At 36.1% G+C, this 26,401-nt stretch overlaps 3 protein-coding genes across 7 annotated transcripts; 2 read left to right on the forward strand and 1 right to left on the reverse strand.

Annotated features, from left to right (window-relative positions):
• Window positions 1-36: 36 nt before the first annotated feature.
• Window positions 37-7,114, forward strand: LOC137723147 (mitochondrial import receptor subunit TOM40-1). Of its 2 annotated transcripts, XM_068462318.2 has the most exons (12): window positions 37-338; window positions 762-843; window positions 944-1,043; window positions 1,136-1,231; window positions 1,343-1,393; window positions 3,055-3,120; window positions 4,283-4,384; window positions 5,890-5,958; window positions 6,079-6,162; window positions 6,638-6,733; window positions 6,829-6,920; window positions 7,002-7,114. In XM_068462318.2, the coding sequence occupies exons 1-11, from the start codon at window positions 203-205 to the stop codon at window positions 6,883-6,885; spliced, it is 939 nt and encodes a 312-aa protein (XP_068318419.2). In that variant the 5' UTR covers window positions 37-202; the 3' UTR covers window positions 6,886-6,920; window positions 7,002-7,114. The 2 variants fall into 2 exon arrangements, with proteins under 2 accessions (XP_068318419.2, XP_068318418.2); XM_068462317.2 differs by having other exon boundaries at window positions 6,829-7,114.
• Window positions 7,115-8,500: 1,386 nt separating this feature from the next.
• Window positions 8,501-14,530, forward strand: LOC137723481 (Phosphoenolpyruvate carboxylase family protein). Of its 2 annotated transcripts, none has more exons than XM_068462676.2 (9): window positions 8,501-9,006; window positions 9,659-9,870; window positions 10,815-11,096; window positions 12,044-12,166; window positions 12,620-12,770; window positions 13,085-13,305; window positions 13,868-13,904; window positions 14,004-14,163; window positions 14,299-14,530. In XM_068462676.2, exons 1-8 carry the CDS (start codon window positions 8,622-8,624, stop codon window positions 14,120-14,122), a joined length of 1,530 nt encoding a protein of 509 aa, XP_068318777.2. In that variant the 5' UTR covers window positions 8,501-8,621; the 3' UTR covers window positions 14,123-14,163; window positions 14,299-14,530. The 2 variants fall into 2 exon arrangements, with proteins under 2 accessions (XP_068318777.2, XP_068318778.2); XM_068462677.2 differs by having other exon boundaries at window positions 8,523-9,006; window positions 13,208-13,305.
• Window positions 14,531-14,923: 393 nt separating this feature from the next.
• On the reverse strand, window positions 14,924-22,809 carry LOC137723482 (ENTH/VHS family protein). 3 transcript variants are annotated; one of them, XM_068462678.2, is made up of 14 exons: window positions 22,569-22,809; window positions 22,016-22,141; window positions 21,713-21,764; window positions 21,487-21,566; window positions 21,326-21,404; window positions 20,989-21,072; window positions 20,604-20,749; window positions 19,847-20,206; window positions 19,327-19,368; window positions 18,818-18,910; window positions 18,520-18,719; window positions 16,840-17,081; window positions 15,830-16,763; window positions 14,924-15,733 (listed from the first exon to the last, which is right to left on the reverse strand). In XM_068462678.2, exons 2-14 carry the CDS (start codon window positions 22,048-22,050, stop codon window positions 15,270-15,272), a joined length of 2,811 nt encoding a protein of 936 aa, XP_068318779.2. In that variant the 5' UTR covers window positions 22,051-22,141; window positions 22,569-22,809; the 3' UTR covers window positions 14,924-15,269. The 3 variants fall into 3 exon arrangements, with proteins under 3 accessions (XP_068318779.2, XP_068318780.2, XP_088548388.1); XM_068462679.2 differs by having other exon boundaries at window positions 16,840-17,063; window positions 22,569-22,761; XM_088692262.1 differs by having other exon boundaries at window positions 16,840-17,072; window positions 22,569-22,761.
• Between the last annotated feature and the right edge of the window lie 3,592 nt (window positions 22,810-26,401).

The raw sequence follows: 26,401 nt of genomic DNA on the forward strand, positions 1-26,401 counted from the left end.
CAAAAAAGCAGCCACCAACGGCCCATTTGGTTCCTCAACCCAAAACACCCGCTTCTCTCTCTCACTAGGGTTTTAGACTTTGGAGGTTTTGCCACTCGAAACCCTCCAGTTGCAGGCTTCTCGTTCTGATTTGATCGGAATCCTCGAGAGCCATTCTTCTTCTCTCCAAGTATTGTTGCCGACGGAAGGCAGAGCACAAGCAATGGCGGGCCTCGTTCCTCCTCCTCCTCCAACCGCCGCGGCTGATACTATTCCGAAGCCGAAGGAGGATGAGAAAGTGGATTACTTGAATCTTCCTTGCCCTATTCCCTATGAGGAGATCCACCGTGAAGCTCTCAGTCAGTCTCTCTCTCTCTCTCTCTCTCTCTCTCGCTCTCGCTCTTTCCTCCATTATTTTCATATTTCATTATCTTTCTAGTTTATCTTGCTTTGTTTTTTGATGTGCAAATTATGGAGATTTGTGTTTATTCTTGTTAATATTTAAAGTTTAAACATTTGCTCTTCTGGGTTTTTCTTTTACATGTAATTCATGAAAGTTTTATTGTGAATTAATATGTTATATAACTTATATTTGAATTATGAATTATTGGAGAAATACAAACGTATTAGGTCTTTTAGCTACCATTGTGGTGGCTCATGTTGCGTTACCCGATTTTAGAAATCAAAGGGAATGACATTTTATTTTTGGGTTTACTTGGAAAGGATAGAAGTGCACTTTGAGTGCCGAGTCTAAGGCGAGATTATTTTGTATGTGTATGCAGTGTCTTTAAAGCCGGAACTGTTTGAGGGGATGCGCTTTGATTTCACCAAAGGACTCAATCAGAGGTTCTCACTCAGTCACAGGTCTGATCAGACTTTCAATTCACCCATCATCATTACGTTTAATTCTTATTATTTAGATACTGATCTGAATCGTAACGCTCCTTTGCCAACCAACAATCAGCGTGTTCATGGGACCTACCGAGGTTCCTTCACAATCTCCCGAAACTATTAAAATTCCCACTGCTCACTATGAGTTTGGTGCCAACTTTATAGATCCAAAGGTAACTAACTGTCGTATGAAATTGATCTTTTCGCATACTTTTCTTTGGCAATATGAATTTAAACTCTCATTTAAACATATGGTAACATGCAGTTGATGCTTTTTGGGAGAATCATGACTGATGGGAGGCTTAATGCAAGAGTAAAGTGTGATTTATCTGAGAATCTTACTTTGAAGGCCAATTCTCAGGTGATTTGGAAGACTGTTGAAGCGCTTTATCCCCTTTTTTATTAGCAAAGTTTGTGCAGACAATCTGTAATGTCTAAGTTAGTTAGTTAACTTTTCTGTGCTTCTTTCCAGCTTACCAACGAGCCTCACATGTCGCATGGCATGGTCAATTTTGATTACAAGGTATGGTGCTGACTTTGTAATATCTTTCAGTTAATTTTCTTTTATATAATGGTGTTGCTACCAAGACGAGGTTAAACTTCTCTCATGGCAGTGATCAAGAAAGAACTTTCATATAGCTATTTTAATTCTAAGTACTTGTTTGGCACAACCTTTTCAGCAATGTAAGAGTTTTGCTGTAGTAAAGGCGCTTTTCTTTGTTTACTATGTCGCTTCACAGCACTTGAAATGAAACTTCATGTTAGGTTCATGCAAAAGCTAAAAATGCTTTATCTGTCATAGAAATGAGACAATTGTATCAAATCAAGCTAAGAACTGTTTGTGGAGAAGCTCTAAGTTGTAGCTTTTCCAATAGCTAAGAAACATCTTATGCTGGAAGCAGTTGCCCTCTTTAATTATTTCTTCTGTGATTTAACCTTGTAACTTTCATCAATGCCCTTTTCACTTTTGAAAATTAATCAGTAATACGGATTGCTAATTGGTTGGTTCAAAAAAATTTTCATGGTTTCTTATTCGGTCGAATTAGTTTTTATTTGTTGTTGTCTGGTAATTTGTAGAGTGGATAGAATGAGAGTTTGGGTGGGAGATCTTTTTTCAAAGCTTGCCTTCTTGGTTGTTTAATGTTATTGATGTCCAGGTACCATAATGGAACCATTTACTGGCTTCATTTGATCCGGGTGAATTGGGATTTTGGTTGTAGACATTTAGGAGGTACTTAAATGAGGTAGTACTGAAATGAGCAGATTTCTAGAAGTTTGAAGCTGGAGTCTTCAGCATCCTACTTGTATGTCTTATTTGAAACTTATTTTTCACTTTGACCCAGTTCTAGAATTTCTACCACCACGAAGGGGAAGCTTCTTGCGTGGATTTTGCTCATGGTAGGGCTAACATGTGCAATTTGATACAAAGACAAGCAAATTGGTGTATTTCAATTTTCACCTCATTGGTGCATTTTGTATAAGCAGGGGGAGGTGTTCAGATTATATATCTGTGCGCTTTCCAATATCTCTACATTATGGTAGAACGGAGGTCAGTGAGTCGGGTGGTTACGGCATCCACTGGTAAGTAATAAGCCTTTTGGTGATGGGAACAAGGCTAAAGTAAAGCCCTTTGAGAATTTACCTTTTGGTGATGGGAATAAGGCTAAAGCCCCTTGAGAATTTATTGTGCTGGCAAATCGAGGAGTATGTAGGGGTTTGGGAATGACCGCTAGTCTAGAGTTAGGTTTTGGGCTTTGATTTGGTCATCTGTTTCTGTGGAATTTAGGGGGTGTTCTGTTTGTACTGTTCTAGATTGTAAGGCATTTGTGTCTTAATTGTTTCTTAATGAAGTTTTATAGTAAAGTAGGTCTGTGGTGTTTTGGCTTCAATTTGGACTCCTTGTCCACTGTATTGAAAAAAAAAACCACGATATTATGTATAGGCTGTTAGGATCGATTGGATTGATCTTTGATCTGCTTTAGAGATTAAGAACAAGAGCTTTGAGAAGAAGAGATTTAGACTCCCCTCCTCCCATCTATATTTTTTTCCTAATTTTTTCAACAACTGGAACCCAAAAGGATAACACAGTTTGATTTTTGTCATGTATTTTGAGCTAACCACTTTGTAATTAATTTTCGAATCATTTTTTTGTACTTATGCCCAACATTGACTTCCTCTGCACAGGGAAAAGATTACAGGTCACAGTTTCAACTAGGAAATGGTGCACTGTTTGGAGCAAACTACATTCAGGTAAAATATTGGACAACATGTTCTGTGTTTAACCGTTTCTTTAGCTTATGACAAGGGCAAAGTTTCATGTCATGATAACTTACTTATTGTTGGCTAATCTATATATATTAATTATTGCCAAATGGATTCTACAAGGTTTCCTTAATGTAAGAGGGTCCATTTTTTGTTCTCCTTCTGGGCTTCTGTATCTTTGGAGCTCTGTAGAGTTTTTTTTTCTTGTAAATATGTGTTAATTGGCAAAGCTGCTGTAATTTTGCTATTTGATAGGTTGGTTTGTTTGTTTTGTTTTATGTAATTTTGCTATTTGATAGGTTTGTTTGTTTTGTTTTGTTTTATGTAATTGCTATTTGATGGGTTTTTTTCTTGTCACCTCTCAAGGAAGAAAAAAGTTGTTCTTATATTTATTTTATATGGATTGTGTATTTCACAACGTTTTGGGAAAGCACTTAATACAAAAAGGCAGAAATGTAAAAATCTGTATTAATTATACTAATGTATTAATGTACTCATGTTGGAGATCAACCCTGGTATTTGATTACCATATTTAACCCAGTAAGATTTTCTTGTTCTTCCCCTGACCATATTTAACCATGTGATGACCATGTTTTTTGCCAATTATTAATAACTGCTTGTTTACTTGCTTTTATTTATCATTTTCTTCGTTTTCCCAGCTTTTATCATTTCTATAAATCTATTAAGCTGTGGAAGCTGTTATTGGCACTCCCAAAAGGTCATCCTGCAATCCAAGGGAGAAATTGCACTTCAAGTGCAGGATGACTTTTTAGTGTGCCAATAACAGTTCCCTAAGATTTTGCCAAAACCCTTTTAGCCATTAAAGCACTTTGATTTTAATTTGAGCATGAACCAAAGGTAAATGGAACAATAAACGTAAGTATATAAGATAATTACAGTATTGATTAAAAATTTGTCATCTTCCCGTTGGTTGTGGCACGTATTATGATTTATACTGGCATTTATTATGTATTCTGGATTGTTTTTCTCTGTAATTGTTTGTTCCATTTAAATTCTTAGTGATAAGCATATTTTGTTGCCTTCATGCCAATGGCACATCTTCTTCTCTCTCTGAAAGTTTGAAAGTGGGATTTTTTATTGATTTACCTAGTGCATTTTACCAATCTTTTGAGTGCTTATTAATTTTCAGAGTGTGACCCCCCATCTCGCTTTGGGTGGTGAATTGTTCTGGGCCGGTCAGCATCGGAAGTCTGGTATTGGCTATGCTGCTCGGTATAACACAGAAAAGATGGTATACTTCTTGAACCCTTAAATTATAACTTCTTGAATATGCGACATACTGTTTTCATTGATTCCCACTGTTGTTTACTCATTAATTCTTATATTGCAAATAAGATATTAATTTGTTACATTCTGGCACCAGAAAGGGCATGCATCAAGATTCATATATCTAGAATGTATATTAGCAGTTAACTGCATGCTTTCTCACTATTGTTTCTTTTTCCAAATACCTTCTTTGTTTTAGATGAATGCCACAATTGTTTAGGTAAAGCTAAAACATCATGAATTTTTTTTCATTTTTCAGATTTAAAGTTGATTTTGTTAAGTTCAATGTATGCAGTTAACTAAAGCGAATAAAGAGGGAAAAGATGTAGCTCATTTTGATTGCAATGTTAGTTTTCAAAATTAATTTTATGACACTCTTAAGGTCGTAAGAGTTGGTTAAAACAATGATATGATGAAATAATTGGAAATAAGGGAAACTAACTAGTTGTCAAGTAATAGTAGGATTGTTCATGTTGCAGCCTCATGGTCTCTATTCTAGAGGAAAAGCGGCAAATATCCCGCACATTAAAACTAATGCTATATTTTCATCTAGTTCAAGTCAGCATTACACTTTAGTTCAAACTTTTGAGTACCACAGGGTATGGCTATGCATATGGGAAAGCATTGAGGTTGAAGTAAGAATAAAAAGTTTTATATATATATATATATATATATATTGCTTACCTCATATTCCACACATTTTCGATTTGCATTTGCATGAGACCTTAATAATTTTATTTTTGATTTTGGGTAAATCACATTTTCCCCTCCTCAACTTTTTGTCCAATTTCAATTTCATACGTCTTCCATTTTTTTTTTTTTTTAAATTTCTTACAATGTCTCACATACCAATGTCATACATCCGTCTCAATTTCTGTTAGTTTCACTGTTATCTCCTCATGTGGACCTTGCAGGCCCCACAAAATTTGTGCCACATGGATAAAAAACAAGTAGTCCACTCCTGAAAGAAAAAAAAAAAACTCAAAATTGCAGCAACACCCTAATTCTTGGGGGAAAATTCAAAACAACACAGAAAGCAAAGAATTACAAAACAACTTGAGACCTAATATTGCAGATTGGTCTTCATAATCATCTTTGGTACTTCATGAATCTTATAAATGGATTTCAGCTTCTTAGTTGCTTTAGTAGTTGTTAAGGGCACATGGCCAACATTTTTCCATGGCACTAAGCAATAACCATCTCCGGTGAGGCCTGTTCTATTACCAAAGGTGATATAGGGTCATAAGATTTTAAAGCCCAAGACGTTGAACCTTGGAAGGTGAACCTCAGCATGTATACTAAATGAACCTAAGTAGGAGTATTCCAACTGTTGTATGACTGGGCAGCTCCAGAACATATTCCATGGGATTTTGTTATATATTTCCTGGCTGATTGTTTTAATAGGAGATTTTGACTCGAGTAACTGTTATGTGATCCACACCTTAATCCAACTTGTCTTTGCACCCTCAGGTTGCCACAGGGCAAGTCGCTAGCACTGGAATGGTTGCTCTTAGCTATGTACAAAAGGTTTCTGATAAGGTGAGCAAAGTTGATCTATGGTTGAACATATTTAACTTTTTATGCTGTTGGAGTATCTTTCTGCAGTTTTTTTTTTCATGATTTATCCGAGCTCTTTCTTATAGTGTTTCTTCCTTGTAGGTTTCTCTCGCATCAGATTTCATGTACAACTACATGTCAAGAGATGTCACAGCTAGTTTTGGTTATGATTACATTCTTCGACAGGTAGCTTTCGAATTGTTAATGTTCAAATATTTCATTGAAATAAATAGACGTTCTCTTTTTCTTCTTCTTAGTTCGTATGTTGTGGTCTTACTATATGCATAGTATGGTACGGTTACACAACCAGTGGTATCTGATTGCTGTTGGAGGATGTGACCACCTATTCGGTGAACAATTTCATGAAGCATGATTTCTCGGACATTATGGCCCGTTGATTCTATGCAGACCTTGATCCCGATTCAGATTCTGTCTGGCTACATAATTTTTTTATGTACATATGCAGTCCATGCATGTAAAACTCACTATACACTGCCTTGTCGACCGTAAACCATAATCACTTCCTATTCATCTAGAACCTGGAGGCCTTAACAGATTGGGTTATTTCTCTTTTTCTTTCAAATAGTGGTTTCTTAGATATGAATTAGTAAGTATTGACCACTCTTCCTGACTATTTTTTTTTTTTTTTTAATTGTTGCAGTGCCGTCTTAGAGGAAAGATTGATTCCAATGGCACCGTAGCTGCATTTTTGGAAGAGCGACTAAATATGGGTCTTAATTTTGTTCTTTCTGCAGAGGTGAGGATTTAGCAACGTTTTCTTTTTCTTCTCAGTTAACGAAACCCTGCTTTGCCAGTTCTCTCTTGACAAGTACTAAAATACACGCCTCGCAGATTGATCACAGAAAGAAAGACTACAAATTCGGGTTTGGGTTGACTGTCGGAGAGTAGAGTGCAGGACCAATGCTGTTTCGTCATTCTTGCCGGCAAGATACTCTCTCTTTATTTTTCTATTCGAGTTGAACTAGAGATCCCTGTATACTTAATCTCGGGTAACATTATCGCAGGGCGGCATCAGTTGAGCCAGTTTTAGTAGCCGGTATCCTTTTGGAGTTCCCCTTTTTCAGTTAAGAGATGTAGAATAAGATTTCGGAATAATTCAAATTGAATTCCTAGTCACGACATGAACCTTTGCCCGAAAAAAAAAAAAAAAAAAAAAAAAAAAAAAAAACTTCGATTTCTTGTTGGTTGTTTGGTCATTCTTGGTCGTACATCAAAGTATTTGGAAGCTAAAACTTCCCCGGTACCCTTGATTTTCCGGTCGACCTCTCCTCGTTCTTGTGATCTTGAGCTTGGGGAGCAACAGAAGCCTTCAAGAGTTGCATTAATCGCCCCCAGTCTGGTTACGACCGGAATTCCTCCTACGCGTCGAACCTAAAAATAACAGTTGCTTGACGAGGATAAGGAGAGCTTGTGAAGAGGACGATGAGGAAGAGGACTTGAAGATTTATGTTTCCGGAAATTGGTCGCTGGGTTTTGAAGAACTGGTGGATTCCTCCCCCTTTTCTGGGTTTTCAACTCGCCCGAAATAGGCCAATTTTGAGGATAATTTGAGATAAAAACTTTTAATATCACCAATTATTCAATCAACATTCAAACACTGCAACTTCAAAATCATAAATTTTCATCAACTAACAATAACATCACCAAAAGTTTAATTGACATTCTGACTTCAACAAGATGGTATCTATGTTGACAAAGTATTACATACTTGCAAACCAAAAGATGACAACTTTAAAAACTAAAGCGTTGTTCCAAACAACTTTACAGAAATATTTTAGTTCATCTTAAACTTTTATTTGTGATATTACATATTTTTGTACTTATTAACAATTATACTGTGTACTTTTATTCAGTCGTAAGGGCACAGACTGCGGCGCCTCAATAAACATAAAAATGTGGAAGGTCTAGAGTTCAATGCTCTAAGCTGGTGAGTCTGCTTGACGTTGCCACAAACAGAATAAAATTTCCCATAGCCTCTCTGCCTTTCTGGGTCTGGAAGAGGTGGATAATCGTGGCTTGCTACCAGTTGTCTTCCTTTTAAAGGAAAAAAAAACAATCATTACAGTGTGGAGTCGTGTTTTCTCAAAGTGGGATCAAGAAAAATTATAACTTATTATAATGTGGAGTTTATTCCTACACATAACTGGTTCTAAGTTGGGAACAAAACTTCTTATGACGAGGTTATTCCTTTATAGAATATTACCGAGAGAGGTTTTGCTCTACTTCCTTCTTGCTAAAATGTGGCGTGAACATTGCCACTACGCATACATGGATAATGGATTAGTATGACACGAGTACTCTCACAGTGATATTTGATAATCATAATACAATAATGTATGTTAGTTTATCTCCCTATGTTCTTTTATCATTGATAATAGGACGTTAGCTTAATACAAGAATTAGTATGATCCGAGTATATTTTTACGGTGATATTTCATATCAATAATACAAAAATACGTGTTAGTTTATTTTCCCGTATTCTTCGATCATTGATAATCAGACGTTAGTAATAGCCTCTCCGTAACATACAAGTTGCTCTAAACAAAGTGTGTGTGTGTCGTCATAATTTATAACGCCTTTGATAACCTTGAACACGCACAGAGACACAGGCACAAGCCATTGAAATGAATCTGCAGCATCAGGTGTTGCTTAGCAGAAACTGCAGCAGCACCGTCTCTCCTCTTCCCCACAATTCCTCCTCCTCTTTCAATCCCACCACCACATCTTCAAATCTCCCATTTGGGTCATCGTCAGCCCTCCATTTCAATCAACAGCGACCACTTTCACTGCCCCACAAGTTCAAACACACCACTTTCACTGCCAAAGGGGCGGCCCCCCAAACCATCGCAGCTTACTCCGGAGGAGACAGAGAAATAGCCCCCGAGTCTCCGGCCAAAGAGCTCCGCCGGATTCTGGAGTTGCCGGGGGTTGTCCAGGCCCCTGCTTGTTTTGATGCTCTGAGTGCCAAGCTTGTGGAAAGAGCTGGCTTTCAGTGCTGCTTCACTAGTGGTATATGATGTTCTATTTATTTATTCAGTTTGTTGATGTGGGTCTTCTTCCTTTCTTGTAGATGTTGACATAATTACATCGTTTGATTGTAGTGACTTTAGTTTGAAGCAGTTTTTGATGTGGGTTTGGCTTGACATGTTTCTTGTGAGACTCTGGGAGTCGTCTTGATTGTATATACTCGTTGTTATTGATACCATTACTTGTAAAAGGTTTGGGAGGGTGCAGTTGCAAGGTATATTGAAATGAAAATTTTTCAGCATTGGTGAACCGAGTAGTATTACATCGATAAAGCTAACATGAAGAAATTGAAATGAAAGTTGTTTAATCAAAGAAGAAAAATGGTAAGATTCTAAAGTATTTCAAACATAAAAATCATAAGTCATCTTTCGTTATTCGTGTGAGTTTACAGACTGTTGTTTCTTAAGATCTTATCTATTCTAGATATTTGGTAATTATCTGTTGTGCAATACGTGGATGGCAATTTGTTCCCTGTGGATGTTCTTGTTATGTTTGTATGTTCTTTATAAAAAATGTAGTGCATGTGATTGCGGTTGTGTTACTGCATCCCTTGGTCGTTTTTCTGGTATATCTTCTTGCCTAAGTGTATCAAACACTAAAGCAAGCTTATTAATGCCATTTGTTCTTCCATTAGGATTTTCAATATCGGCTGCTAGATTAGCGTTGCCAGATACAGGTTTTATATCCTATGGAGAAATGGTGGATCAGGGGCAACAAATTACCCAAGCTGTTTCAATTCCTGTTATCGGTGATGGTGATAATGGATATGGGAATGCAATGAATGTGAAGAGAACTGTCAAGGGATACATTAAAGCTGGTTTTGCTGGGATTTTGCTTGAAGATCAGGTTATAGTTATACTATTGAATTGAACTTTTGCATCCATGAATATTTCCTGTTTTCTTCATCGTCTCTCTCTCTCTCTCTCACTCTCAATAACTGTTGCTGTTACTTTTTTAAATTAACCAATGGTGGAACTGGCAAGGAACTGTGGGATAGGGAGGAGGTGGGAGTAGATTGGAGAGTAATTAAGGTTTAAATTGGGTTTGCCTCTTTTTATGGAAATTTCTTCATGTTTCCCAATCCTACGTTTATAGTCATGTCTACCCAAAGATTTTATAGTTACTGATTTTTTGTGTTCTTAAGCCTGATTTATTTATTTTCCTTATAGTGGATATTTACAAAGAATAAAACCCTACTGTCCATCAAAGAAATTGGATCAGAATTCTGCTAACAGAATAGAAAATTGAATCTTTTGTTGAAAAGCAAGTGTAAAGCTTTTATTTTTATTACTTTACTCAAGTGGCCGGGTTAAAATGAATAAACAATATCTCGTATCTATCTATAAGTTATACTAAAACTTCGGTCCAACTACGTTGGAATTTTTTATTATAAAATAGTTTCTTCCTCGTACATTCCTTTTTGTTTCCTCAGTTAATCTTTAGAGAAGCATTACAAGCATAATATTAGGTTTAAAATATTGAAACTGTTGATTGTCCAAAGAGATCTTTTATGGAATCGGTGTCCTCTCGAGACAGGGTAACTTGATGGTCGGAATGACAAAAAACATGTGTTTGATTCCCATTGGTCTACATGATGTGATTTCATATTGGTATGCGAAGTATGTTACTTCGTATTTCTTTGTGGTTGGTTTGATCTATTTGAAACACCTTATCACCATGTGCTTAAATTTGTAATTGACTAGCTTTTTACTTATTTTGCTAAGTATTATAAATTCATTTATCTTGTCCCTGTTTGAGACAATTATCACTGACAAAACTGTCATCTTTAGGTCTCTCCAAAAGCTTGTGGTCATACGCAAGGAAGGAAAGTGGTGTCAAGAGAGGAGGCTGTAATGCGGATAAGAGCAGCTGTTGATGCTCGGAAAGAGAGCAGCTCTGACATTGTCATTGTAGCAAGAACTGATTCTCGTCAAGCAGTGTCTTTGGATGAAGCACTCTGGAGGTCAAGGGCATTTGCTGATGCTGGTGCAGATGTTCTTTTCATTGACGCACTTGCTTCTAAAGAAGAGATGAAGGCTTTCTGTGGGATATCTCCCTTAGTTCCAAAAATGGTACATTACATTTGTCAAAGACTTGGATTTCGTCACGTTTCTTTTTCTACATTTGTATACCCAATATGTCTAGCCATAGATTAGTTATTCTTGTGCATGATCCTGAGTTCATCTGAGGATAAGCTGTTTGTAGTAGGTTGTATTCTGTTGGTGAAGTCAGAAACTGTCCTCAGTAATGGTATAGTAAACCCTTAAAATTTGCAGAATATAAACCTCAATTATATCTATAATTGAAAATTTTCTTTGTTAATAAAAGCAAAAAGTTACAGCTTTTGTTTAATGAATCCAAGTTATATTTCATAACATGTAATTTGACAAAGACTCCGAGTTATGTTCCGACTGGAGCCCTCATGTACGTAGAAGGATATCGGTCGCCTGGTGCTTTATGTGTATGAAAGATGTAGAATTTGATGGTTGTGTACTAAGGTGTCACTGTGCTTCCTAGTATACTTATTCTTTGGTCTTTGGTTTCTGTTTATTAGTTGTTTATATGGTGTCAAAACTCAAAACTGATGGGATGCCACATGTTCACGAGTTGTGATACTACTGTGGTTGAAATTTCTGGTTTGGGAGTGAATATCTGACTACGGCCACTTTCATTACTCTTTTTGGTCTACGACTCTATTTATTATTATTTTTAATAGCAGAATGTAATTGAAGATTTTTTGTGCAGATAGTATGGTTAAGTGCCAGACAGGTATTGTATGAGATATTGCCTATAGCATGAACGAGAGTTCTTTGTAGAGGTCTTTTCCATTTATGGTACTAGAAACAGCATTTAGTTCTATATATGTTGCACTGCATGGAGATGGATATATGTGATATATGCATATCATGGTATGTCAATTGATAATATAAGAATCATGTGGCTTAATTTGTAACTTCAGAGGGATTGTTGAAAATGGAGAATAATTTGGTGTGATTGATGAATCTCCATGTTCTATCAGGCTAATATGCTTGAAGGAGGAGGTAAAACGCCAATACTCAATCCGCTTGAACTTGAGGATGTTGGGTATAAAATTGTGGCTTATCCGCTTTCCTTGATTGGGGTATCTATTCAAGCAATGCAGGTAGCGTGCCTACACCTTTTTCTTTTAAATAAAGTTCAGCATCAAGAGAAAAGGTCATTTATCTTAACACCCTATAATTATGCTGCTGTAAAAGATTTGATATAGTTATGACTATTGATCTCTCCGCTATTGCATGAGTTAATGATATGATTCAAGAATCAGAACCGAAAACACATCAGCAGCCAACAAAGACATTTCTCATTGTAAACTCGTAGTTCCTGAAAATTGAATAGAAAAGAAACTGTTTACAATATAATGTTGGATTTACCCTTTTTTTTGTTTCAATCCCTAAGAATATCAAGGGAATTTTCACCATTCTGTCAACAATCTAAGTTAAAGCAAACATTGTGTTTCCCTACGCTTTTTAGAAGTGTTATTTGCCTAGGATTCATTAATTTAGAATACTAATTTAGAATACTATTTAAGGAAGGAACTTATATGAATCAATTGCAGGTAGCACTGGCTGGTCTCAAAGGAGGCCGCATCCCTCCTCCTGGAAGCATGCCATCCTTCGAAGAGCTTAAGGAGATTCTAGGTTTCAACAGTTATTATGAAGAAGAAAAACAGTATTCTACCAGCAGCAGTCAGCTATCTCCAGAAAGATGTGAGTAACTTGTATAGTCACATGAGTTGTAGATATGTCATTATTGCTTACCCTGATGATAATTTGTTATCAAATGGCCTCTACCGTCTTTCCCCCCATTTTGATGAAAGTTGATTACTTTTATCAAAACTGGGTTAAAATTGGACTAAAATAACAAATTGGGTTACATCTGGATACTGTAAAAGGACAAATGGCTCTATGCAAGATAAATTTCAACTTGTTTCCATTCAATTTTTTGTGTACCAACCAAAATTTTATAGACATAGATGAGCATTTTCGTTTCATAGTGCTTATACATGAAGGTTATTTTCCAGTGACCAGTAGTGTATACAGTCTCCAAAGGACTGCTAGAGATGGTGGAGAGCAGAAAGATCAGAATCTTCAAGATCCCGTTGTTGAAGTTATAACACCTGACGTGTACAATAACTATGATGCAGATGGTTCCAGGGGCCCATTTTCTGGGATCTGGTCTCGGACGTTGAGGGTCAAAATAACTGGAAGGGATGGCTTTGAGAGACTTGATGTTCGGATTCCTGTAAGTCTTCTATTCTTTATGGGCATAGCATTCCATTCACAATGCTTCCACTGTTATCCAGGAGAAAAGATTGTAAAACTCTTGGAATAGGTGCCCCACCAACCTTATTGAAAATCCTAAGTTTGTCTTCATTCTTAATTGTTAGAAATCCCTACAGTGTTGTGATGATAGGTTCGCAAGGAAAGAATTGGTAAACAGATAGTGTTAAAGAGTTCCGAAAATAATACCCTCCCAAAAATTTGGTGAACAGATGGTGATATATCAGCACAGATTCACCTTATGTTACAATATGATTAGAGAGTTACCATTTCACAGATGGTATCGTGCTAAATATGTGACCAGGCAGTTACTGGAGCGAGACAGCGTGGTCGCAATGCTGTTATGAATATTCATGAAAGAAGGAAAAAAAACACTTGAGCATGTGAAATTCACTTCATTTCGTCTGTCTCTTCATCTGGGATCGTCTTTGATATGATTGTATATCTTCGTCATTTACATGTTAGTCATGTTATTTCAGACTTACGACAACCTGCTTTCATGTTTTGGTTATAAATTTTTACAGGCTGGATTCTTGGAAGGAATCACAAATATAGTTCCAGGTATTATTCATGTTCTCTCCAAACTTATTGAAATAGGTAATTGCTCCAGACCGGTAGTCCCTTATAGTGTAATTAAAACTCCACATGTTTTTCCAACAGCTCTCGTGGGTGTGAACATCAAACAACTGCTAAACGAGGCAACTGATGAAATGGGAGGGAAGCTGCTGCTAGATTTTAATGACACAATTGATGATAGGATTCAAGTTTTTCTAGAGTGAATCCAAGAGAAGTAGAAGTCTTACAAGCATAATGCTAAAAGGTATGTTGACCAAAAAATTGCTTAAGGTATTCTCTGTGTAATATGAACGATCCTCAGACGCTTGATTGCATATTCTCTGAAAGAAAATACCAAATGTTCATGTAACAAGTGTTTCTACTTCTATGATTGATGCAGGGGTAAGGCCAACAAAAACTGAAACTCGGCCAAAGAAATCGGCGGTGATGTACAAAGTTTGATCAATTTAATAGGACGAATGGTTTCTTTTCGATAGATTGTAAATTAAAGTTACGATATGATTACTTTTGATATGTTGTGCGCATTTCTTCTACCTTTTAGTACAAACAAATACAATTTGGGGTTTGGACTCCGTTTTTCGGAGTCGATTGTTAATGGCTTTGTTTACAAACTGATTTGTTTGGTTGTTTCAACCAGTGCTTTTATGGTTTTCTTAGAACTCGTTTGATAAACGTTTCGTGAACTACTAAAACGGTACATCACGCTCACTAACACGTTGTTTTAGTCAATGATCACTGCAATTACGCAGATTGCCTTCTTCGGAACATGATTACGTGACAGAGACCTCGATTTCGGCTTCAATGTACCGCCGAGACGAAGGGGAGGACATTGTTTTCGAAGTTTCTAACGTTGAGCAAATTGACAGTGGTTGATTCGTACTAGGTTGTTTCATTGTTCCCACGAACTCTTGTTCGACCATTTCGGATTTTGTGCGTTTTTCCTTTCCAACGTCGTCAATCACAACTCTTCTGTTTTGCTCGTACCGGCATACAAACTGAGAAAGTTGTAGAATGAATCAAAACCTTATTAGTTTGTGTTCGTAGCCAAACATCGCGATAAATGTTACACAATCTGGCAAAAAGAATATATATCTCCGATAAAAAAGGACCGAAACGATAACCTGAGACGGGTTATCCCCAAAACTACACAAACAAGACAACAGCTGCTCAAACCAGCCAGGCAATGCACCTATAGAGAACACACTCTTGTGACCCATACGAAATGCGGAGTTACAGAGATACATCACATCCCCACATAAAAATTACACGACTTTGTTTCAAAATACCAACCTTCGCGTTCCAACCTTATCGACCTCAAATCAAATATGCATCGACTTACTTCCGTCAATTTCATCGGTAGCCACCGCCATATGGCTGCTGAGGATAACCACCTGCGCCCATCATGGGGTTATAGCCAGGAGGCATGTTTGCACCAGGAGGTAATCCGGTTTGCCCTTGCATCCCCATGCCCATATTCATTCCCATTCCCATGTTCATCCCCATCCCCATACCCATGGGTTGATTTGTGCCACCGTAGCCACCCATGCCCATACCTCCACCTGGACCCCCACCCATACCCATAGCCATTCCCATGCCCGGACCCATCCCCCCGCCCATACCTGAACCCATCATAGTGTTTGGTGGAGCCCTAAGAACACTTGCACCTGCACGGCCAATTCCAGAACCAGATCCCATGGCTTTACCCATGTTAATAGTAGATGTTGCAGGAGTTGCCGGCTGCCTCTCCATCCTCTTTTCCTTCCGATTAATGGAATCAAAGTCAATTCCAATATCATTCAATGGATTAATTTTAGCTGCACGTGAAAAAAAAAGGAAATAAAAGCCATTATAAAACCCTCAAAAAACATAGATCGTTAATAAACAAGTTGAAGAAGAGACATAGCACTCACCTCCAGATATATTTAAATTAACTAGGCCTCTGCTGAGTGTATCAGCCCAAACTGCTGACTTCGGTTCAAACTTGCTGTCTTTAGGTGGTTGAGCAACTATAGCAAGTGCCCCTGTTGACGATGACAGCGGTTGCTGGGAACCCATTGAGGTGTTTGGTCCTTTTTGTGAAAATAGGTTGCCCAGAACATCACTGTTATGTTGCAAACCTGGTCCAGGTGGAACTTGAGGAGTGGCCTGTGAAGCTACTGGGCCGACAGAACCTTGTGGATGGAAGTTCCCTTGTTGTGGATGGAAGTTCCCACCATTAAGCTGTGCAGCTGGTCCATTATGAGCATGAGGAGCCATGTAACCTCCCTGTTGTGAAAAATAGTTTCCGCTGTTGGGAGCTGAAAATCCAACTTCTTGTGGAATGAAATTTCCATTGTTAAACTGTGCAGTAGGCCCTGTTGGAGTTTGAGGAGCCCCATGTGAAGTGATAGGAGCTGTAGGCCCTCCCTGTGACGGAAAACCCCCACCGCTGTATTGTCCAGCAAATCCAGTTTGATCATGAGGGACTACAGATCCTGGCTGCACATGAAAATTCCCGTACATATTAGCACTTGGCTGTGGATGTTGACCTGTTGGACCTGAAAAGGACTGCTGTGAAGGTCCAGTAGGTGGCAAAATATCAGCAAGAATATCCATGTTTTCAGTAGACTGTTCTTGAGACGTAAATTGTGAGTTTGTTGGAGTTTGAACACTGGAAACACCAGATGACGAATAATTTGCAGCAGAAAATGAATCCCCAAAGGGAAAGTTGGAAGCTGTATCTGCACTCTGGTTCACGGTTGGTGGGAAAGAGTCTGTGGACGTCGAAGTGTGTGGTTGAGGTTGGACCGTCTCACTGGAAGGGAGAGCCTTGAAGGGGGAGTCACCGAATGGATCTTCAAATGACTGCATTGAAGGAGAACACTTTTAATCCAAGAAGGATGCCACTTGAGAAATTCTTTTAATAGCAAAAAATGCCTACCTGATTCATAACATTAGACGCTGGTGGAGTTGCCGTAAATGTGGTTGCAGAACTAGAGTTTGCATGGGGTTCGACTTCAAATGTAGCAGTAGAAGGTGTAGTTGGTACAATGGCCAATGCATTTGAAGAGAATGAGTCTGACAGGGAACCTAGTAAGTCCATCTCAACGTTTGAGGTAACCGGGGCTGCTTGGACAGCTGGGGCAGCTGGGGCAGCTTGGGGAGCTGGGGCAGCTGGGGCAGCTGTTAAAGGAAAGACAATGTGAGTTTCTCGTAGTGCTGCTTTTCAATCACAAACATAAATGCAACTAAAATCTTGCAGCTAGTCCCTGAAAGGCCAAAGAACAACTGTATCGAAACAACCTGCTTGCAAAAGGGCACCAAGATAGTAAATGATCTTTTTTTCAGGGACAACATATAAGAATTTTATACTCAGGAGCATGAACTAACATAAAAACACTATGTTGTTACACGAGATCTTCATTCTCTGTATCAACAGGGTGTACATAGAAACCTAAACTGCCTTCCGCTCAACAGTATTAGGATGTTAAAGACAACCAGTACAAATCGCACCCCAGACATACTAGCTCATAAAAAAGATGCTAAAACCCTACTTAATATTAAACTAAGAGGAGGCTGTCAACAATATTTCCACAATTCTAACGTTACCACCACAACTGCAATCACCATGTCTAAGTTAATAACCATAATGTCTCCACAACTACCATCACCTATCATTCTAAGAGAGTTGATCGTGGCATGAAACACTGAACAGGAAAGTAAAAGAGAAGAGAAGAGGATTCACAAAATAACAAAAATCTTCCCAACTTCTACAACCTAAGAAACACAAATAAACACTCACCAATAGCTTAGTAAGGAAAGATGTATTGTTATCAGAAAAACAATAAGACCATCTCCAAAGGAGATGTCAAATTCTAAACATAAAATTTAAATTTGACAGCTTATGTTGCACTTTGACATCTTTTAAAATTTTGCTCTCCACCCGATATGCAAACTTTAAACAAAAATAAAAATTCATATTTATTTTCTTTGTATTGGTAATGAAAGATAATGAATTAAAAGGTATAAAAATATTCAAACATTGCATTGGTAATGAAAAAAAATTAAAAGGCAAGACTTTAAACCAATAAAACATTGATAAAAAGCATTTAATAATTTTTTTTTTTTCGAAGCTGCTGTCAAATTTGGCAGCAAGGGGGGAGAGATGCCATTCTATGTCACATGCCACATCAGATTTGGCTTCTCGGTTGGAAAACATTGCTACTATCTATTTTTTACCGTTATTACTTATTTGGACATTTTGACATCTGCGTTGGAGATGCTCTAAGAAAAGCAGTCAGAAAATTGGAACGAGACAAGTTAACTTGATTGCTTCCCCCTAGTCAAACAATCAAGATAAAAGAAAGTAACAAATTCATGCAAAAGAAATTATAAACTACTCTTTTTTTTGTCAACTAAAAAAGGGTAGGGTTTAGTAGCAGATGTTCCATGTCATTTGAATGGGACCCTCAGACATTCAAATACACCCGTCCTGACATTTGCAACAAACAATTCACAATAAAGAAATTTTGGGCTATAATCATTATAAACACAACGATAACACATTCCTCAGCTGTTCGTACTGGAGTAAAGCATAAACATGTCTACGGTACTTACTAACCTGAAACAGAACCACGTGGATCAAATTCATCTGAAGGCTCCACTTCCTGTTTTGCAGGTGATGCAGAAGCAACATGAACACTGGTTGCTTGGTTTGGATTAGATGCAGAAGCAACATGAACACTGGTTGCTTGGCTTGGATTATTGCTTGAAGGTGGAGATGAAGCTCTAGGAGCAGAAGTTGTTGGAGTTTCACCACCCCTGTAATCAAGAAGAAATATTAAATGATTTAGCTAATGCTTAAAATAGGAAAACAAAATAAAGGGAGATCAAATTCTTTATTACAGACAAATTAATACCTTTCACTGTGAACAGGGCTTCGAGATTCACTTACAACCTCCTCATAACTAGGAGGAGCCCCAATGTTTTGTTCAGAAAATTTCCTACTTAGCCTGCCAAAGATGAATAATATTGTTATTGGGAAGTGGCAGTCTTCTGGAATGCTCTGATAAAAATACCATATTCCTGAAATTTACTATATTATCATCATTACCTTGTTTCTGTTACCGAAATCTTTAATATTTCTTCAATATGATGCATATGTATATACAGATCCATATACCCATAATAAAATCAATATATTGCAATGAACATAAAGATCTTTAAAATGGCCCAATACTAAAACAATCGTTCCATACACATAAAGTTCCTCTCAACTTTTCCAAGGGATCAGCATGCAGTACAAGTGATAGTATTAGGATCTTAATTGTATCAACTGATTCCTATCCAACTTTAATCACTTATATTCATGTCCAACAGCCACACAGACTTAAGAATATATTTCAAGCACATGTCCCTGAAGATTTACCTTCCATCCTGGGATTGGTCATCAGCTTTAGCACCACTACCACTGCAATGAGGACACATAAAGAATTAACAGTAAGTTTCCAATTTAGGTTAAGTAATAAGTACACAATAAAGACATCAGACTGCAGCCTCAACTATTACAAATATTTAAAAAATAAAACAAAATATGTAAAAGCATCCAAAAAATTTTGGCATGTACATATATGCACTTCCACTTTTAATGCATTAAGATGGAAAACTTATCTTTAGTACTTCCTGCTGAAAACATATATTTTTAACGGTAATATTTTCTACAGTCAAACCATCACAGAAATGAATAAATTAAATAACATAGAAACAAGAGAATAAAATTGTTAAATAACAAATCTGCCTTCTCAATGTTCAAGAAGATAACTAAGTTGACTTCCTGAAAATAGTCTCTAAAATAACCCAAACAGAATACATGCCACCAATAAAATCAAAATACTTCTTAATCACATACTAGTAATGATTCAAAATTATCAACGGAACAAAACCATTACCGAGAGGAATATTGACCATCATCATCAACTGAACGCTCCCTCTCTCTATCAGAGCTTCTACTTCTAGAGCCATGAGGGTAATCATCAACACTTTGACTTCTTCCTCGGTAATCATCATCCCTGTAACCTTCTCTCCCGTTGCGTTCATCATATTCTCTACCATAACGATCTCCGTCACGACTGTACCGGTCATCATCCCTATAGCCCCATTCTCTTTCCCTCCCATAGCCATTCCTATCTTCATCCCTGCCTCCATAGCGGCCTTCGTAACGATCATCGTCATATTTGTCACCATATCCTCCTGTACTTGAATGGGAACCGGGCCTATACATTCCACCTGTCGATGCTGTATTACGGAACCTGTTGGGATATAGAAATCAATCAGAAACCTCTTTCATTATAATTTCCTGTAGATGATGAACTGGGCATGGTTCTACAACACTACTCTTACTTTTCTTATACATATAGATCTAGACTTTTTTTCTCTTACACCTAGCTCCGGAATCCAACAAGGCAAAAAACTAACACTCTTTTGAACTATTACAGCCACTACTAAAATAACAGTTAATGCTGTAAAGCAACAAAGAAACTTCAATATAAGACTTCAGAAAATTAACTTTTTCAAGTGGAGAAACTTTTCCTGTTCATAATGGCATGGGATGCTTATATAAATATTAAAATTAAAATAAGAAAAAAAGAATTCAAGAAAAGTAGAAGATAGTTATGAAAACAAAGCCCTTTCTGAGAGAATGCTTACTTGTCCCTGTTAGCAGCTGCTTTCTGTCTAACCTCAATTATCCTTTCTTTATCATTGACAAGAGCCACAAGACTTTGAGACTTCTTTCTGACATTACTTCCCTGGTCCCTTCCACTGGAATCAATGTATTGAAAATTGGACAATGTCTGTATCAAGGAAAAAGTACTGGTTCAGTTAGCTCGATAAACAAGTCTGGTAGCTAATCCAATGGGGCTGGCCCAAGTGGTGTGTGGTAAGTAAAAGGGTTATTATTATGATATGCCAAGGGTTCCATCCCTTCCCAATGCACCAAAAAGAAGCAACTATTTCATGTTCTTTGCGATTCTCAGAAAAATGAATAAATAAAGAGTTAATATGAATCTTGGAAACAAAAGGCCGAAATTACCGATATTTGATAAGCATGCTCCTTTATATCATCGATGACACGTTCTGACCCGTTGGCCACCATGTATTCCAAGACAATTAAAGCCTGATTTGAAGCACAAAATATATTATGAACCACATGTCAACACAGAAGTAAACAAAACCGCGCCATATTACTAGCTGCATCGTGAAGCTAAAAATAAAAAAATACAGTGACGGTAATAATAGGATTTACTCATACATTACATGGAGATAGAAGGGGACAGGGCAGAGGGAGAGAGACAGAGACAGACAGAGAGATAGAAATAAAGAGAGAGAATCCTAAACTATGTGTATCTGAAAGTTACTAGATGACAAACCTTGTAAACATGCCTCCAGTTCTTTCCAGTATCACTTAACCGCTTCCAAATGACAGCCATTATCATTTGGTATTCATGACTGCACAATTGTTCTGAAATGAATATCTTTCGACGATAATTTGTGATATAAAGAAATCATAAAAAGAAACTCTCAAACTTACTAGTTTCGGGTTGCCTGTGCAATTTCGGCAAGAAGTGATCCATGAGGACCCCAGGGCTCATTACTAGTAGCATCAAGAACCTAAAAAGAATAGGGTGTGTGTGAGTTGGGGAGAGAGAGTGTACATCCCAAGGCAGTTATGCCTAGCCACTGATGACTATCAACCAACCTACTTTTGCATACAAAATTATAAACGTAGATGCAGAGCTGACTAAGAAGAAAATTACCTTCTGTTCTATTCCAGGAACTTTCAGCACTTTCTTGTTCACCTCTCTCTTTCTGCAACAACACAATAAACCACATCAGTTTAGCGGTTTTGGATACAATCCGTACGAAAAAAAAGAACTTTCTTTATCAACCGGGTCACAAAAATATACAGAATTTGTAAAGAAGTACCAAAAAAGATCACATTTTTTCCCTTCAAAATACTCTTAAAGTAACAAGTAATAGGAAGATCATTATCTAAGCACTACAAAATTGAGAAAAACATAGTAAACAATTTTAAGAGATGAACACAATTCAAGACTTACAAGTCCCTAACAGTTTGATCAAAGACTTTCTTCATCGTAACACAATTTCTGAATCAGTAGCAATCGACAACAGCAGCAAAACCCACGATCCAATCAAACGAATATCGCCTCTTAGGGAACCTTGACCTGCAAGAAGCATCAATACCATTTAAAGAAGACAAGGATCAAATCAACATCTTTGCTTCCCAAAAACAGAATATTTAAAATTAAATTAAATCATGAAAAATGATACGAAAATGCCTCAGATCAATCAAAATTGAAACCCAAATCTCATGAAAATTCAAAACTTGTTGGCAAATTTGAATCATATGTTATGTGTTGCAAATGAACATACATATATAAACAATGAATGAATATATTGAATCGAGTATTGAAAAACCCAGATGATAATTTGACCCATAAAAAATTATAAATTGGGTAAAAAATAGAATTTGAAATCAAATGTCCAAATAAGCGCAGCTGAATTAAAGCAAACACGCAGAAAGGAAATGAATTAGATCTGAAAACTGAAGAAATTTAAGAAAACCCAGATCTAAAATGACATGAAACCTACCTGTTCCAATTGAAGCGATTATTGGGTCCCCCAAAAAATTGTGAAAAAGAATGAGAAATGGATCTGGTACAGACAGAGGGAGGTGGAGGAGGAGGAGGAGGAGGAGGAGGAGGAGAGAGAGAGAGAGAGAGAGAGAGAGAGAGAGAGAAGAGCTCCTGAATTCCCTGAGCTGTTTCTGGTGATTGTCTTCCTCTTTGAACAAAATAAGTGTATAGCCAAGAGAGAGAGGGTCTTTGGCTTTGGCTTTTGGTTTTTTGGTTTTTATATTTATTTTTTATTTGTTAATTATTTGTTTTTTTTTTAATTACTTCTCAATATTTCTATTTTAAACTACAATAAATAAATAAATCCATAATAAAGAAGAGGAGTCGAAATTTTTAGGGAATTTTGGTTGAAACTTCATGCTGCGCTTAAAATTTTTTATATTTAGGAAAATAATGAATTTTCGATTTAGTTCTTGAATTATCATCTTAATGAAAACTAAGTTCCTGAATTATTTATTCGGTAAAATAAGTCTTTAAATTCATTATAAACTACTAATTTTATCCCTAAAATTATACTCAAAATTATGTTATTCAATTTTTCATCAACTTAATTCACCTAACACTTTTTAGAGGATATTACCACCATTTTCTTGCCTATAAGCTCTTAATGTTGCATATAGGTTGCGAATCTAATGTTTGATTTACCATTCATAGTTATCTCCATAAACTATTTCTTTGAAGGAAATAAATCCTTAAAATATGAAAAACTACCAATTTACTCTCTAAAATATATTACATGCAGGTCACTTGACTTAAATTGACGAAAAATTGAATAGAATATCTTCGAATCTGATATTATAGACGTAATTGACAAATTTTATTAGTTTGGGGACTGATTTTTCCGAAAAATTAATTCAATAACCTAATTTTCACTGAAGTGATAATTTTGAGACTAAATCTAATACTTGTAAATAGTGCAAAATAAAATTTTAACATGTTAATAACAATTCCATATTTTTATTTTAAATTTCACTAAAGATGAGAAATAATTTGGATTCCAAAATACAGTATGTAAAAAGAGTTTAATCCACCGCAACAATCAACCACTTACGGTTATAAAAAAAAAAAAAAGTTTTGTCCACCGCAACAATCAACCACTTACAGTTAATTATTTTTATTTTCTCTCTATCTAACTTTATTTCTTAAATTTTAATTGTGATTAAAGACTTTTTTATTGGTGTGTTATAGTTTTCTTCTTCTTTATGATTTTTTTAAGAGTTTATACTTTTTCTTTCATTTGGAGTTTGCAATAACGTAATAACATTGAAAGATGGGTCCCCTTCTTACCAAAAACACAGTGAGAGGTGTTTTGGGTGGTAGGTGTAGGTGTAGGTGGACAATTCAACCAATTTTGTTGTCATATCAAGTTTGATTCTCATTTCATAGGAGTTAAATTGTTATAGTAGGTCGAAAAATTGAATCTTATCCTTTGTTTGAATAAGAGAAATAAATTTGAAGTTCAGACAAATGTCATAATTTATAAATTAGCGTGCAATAATTCGTTTATTTAGATTCATAAACATAAATAATTGTTATTCATAGTTTCATGAGTGAAAATTTTAAAATATGACACGATGCCACGTTAATGGAATTCAATATTAACTATGCATAAAAGAGGAAAGCAACGCCATCTCTTAGAGAATCTCCGACTTTTTTTATAAGACAAATAAGTAGTTAACATGCCACATAAACCTGCATAATACAATTTTAACTACTTGGTTTTGCTTGTATACATAGAGATTCTCTTATCTCCATGCCTCAATGCTCATCATCCCCTTTGTAGCAAATAACAATTTTTGGAGTTTCTTAACAAAGCAATGATGGCATGGGAGTTCCATGATGAATAAAAAGACACTTTATTTTTCTTTAGTGTTTAATTCATTTAAGATGCTAAAGCAACTGGCATTACATAAACATAAAGCTTGTCTAAAAGCGTTTTCAGGGAAAATGTTTTTGGATTCAAAATGTTTACTAGAAGAAACACAATAAAAGACACTTTATTTTTGTTTATTGTTTAATTTATTTGAGATGCCGAAGCAACTCCCATAATATAAACACAAGGCTCGTATGAAAGTTCTTTTAAAATGACTAAAAACGCTTTCAGAAAAAATATTTTTGGGTTCAAGGTGCTTTTTGTAAGAAGCATTACGTGTTTCTTCCTAGAAACACTTAAGTGATATTCCATAATTTACTTACATTTTACTAAGAATTTGTTCAAAAAATAATTTCACAAAAAATATTTTCAGCTATTTTAAAAATATTTTCCTAAACGAAATCATAAAAGCCTTTTTATAATATACTTTAGTAACTTTACCTATTTCCATGTTAACCTGAAAGGCGGCCAAAAGGAAAAACCAAAAAAAGCAGTCAAGCCTCCTTTTATTTTTGGGAACACCGACGAAACAAATATATAAAAAATTAAAAAAAATAAAATCGAGAGAGCTGTGACAGCAACCTCCGGTCGAGCAAAAGCCACACGGTTAACGCGGTTTCCATATTTGCCAAAATGGAATACTAAACAGTGTTTCTAGAAACATTCCCAACTATCCTATAGAGAGTTCATATTTTCTCTTCTATTGTGAGCAGCGTCAAAATTACGAGACTGACTACAATACTTATACCATTTAACTATTGAGATAGTGATTGTATTTAATTTATATAAGTATTGTAGTCAAATCTCGAAAGTATTTCCAATATAAACATTGATTTTAAAATAAAATTTTTTTTTAAAGAATTTTAAGGGAGAAGTCTGTAATTTTCTTTTAGACTGAAAGAAAAATTCTCGAACCTCAAAATTTTGCTTCTTTTTATTATACTAATTTTTCTTTAATGTTACAATAGCGTTGAGTGGTATGAGAAATGAATGGTTGAAATTAAAAATAAAATATCTATGACTGAAAAGTAATGTTAGAGAAACCACATATTTATATCATATTTGTGTACTATCTCATGTGACACGTGATGCATACAATAAACATCTAATCAAAGTTATGACATATACACATCACTTATCACATGAGATGAACACAAATATAGTCTCCCTATCAATTTCCATAGCTAAAACACCCGCAACAATAAGAGTGTTACGTAGCATTGAAGCTACACCCCTTTCAAACGCCTTACTATCCAATTTTTGCACGTCTTTTCACCTTATGCACACCGACGCCCTTTTTTTATCTTTTAGATTGAACAAATACGGTAAAATCTCTATATAGTCAGTGTTGGGCCTTAAGCAATTTTAATACTATAAGAAAGTTATTACTTGATAAAGTTGTAGCTAAAAAATATTATTGTTTTATTTTATCTTTAATGCAAGTCATATGTACAAAGAACTATATTAGTAGTGGAGTATGTCAATTTTCAAAATATAACATCGAAAGAAGAGTGACATCTAATCTCTAAAAGCATACCAAAAGTTTTAGGCCAAGCAGTAAACATGCGTGAAAATCTTTGAAACATTTTGGCCTCAACAAGAAAGTGTTCATATTAACGAGGTATTATGTACCCGCATCAACTTTGAAAAATAACAATACCCAAACAACTGTACATAAATATTTCACTTCACTTGATTTCCGGCATCACAATTTTTCAAACTTATTAACAATTATTGCTATGCGAAGGCAAGTTTACTTAAGACAGGATCAAGAAAAATTATAACTTACTAAAGTAGAAAGTTTTATCCCTATATAAACGTCCAGATCTCTTTCACCAAATCTCCCGGATCAAGTGATCCGGCTCCTTGAAATTTGATCCAACAGCTAAAATTATTATAACTTTTAAAATGAGCCT

This window comes from Pyrus communis, chromosome 4, assembly GCF_041283825.1.
Source record: "Pyrus communis isolate YQ-2024b chromosome 4, ASM4128382v1, whole genome shotgun sequence".
Lineage (NCBI taxonomy): Eukaryota > Viridiplantae > Streptophyta > Magnoliopsida > Rosales > Rosaceae > Pyrus > Pyrus communis.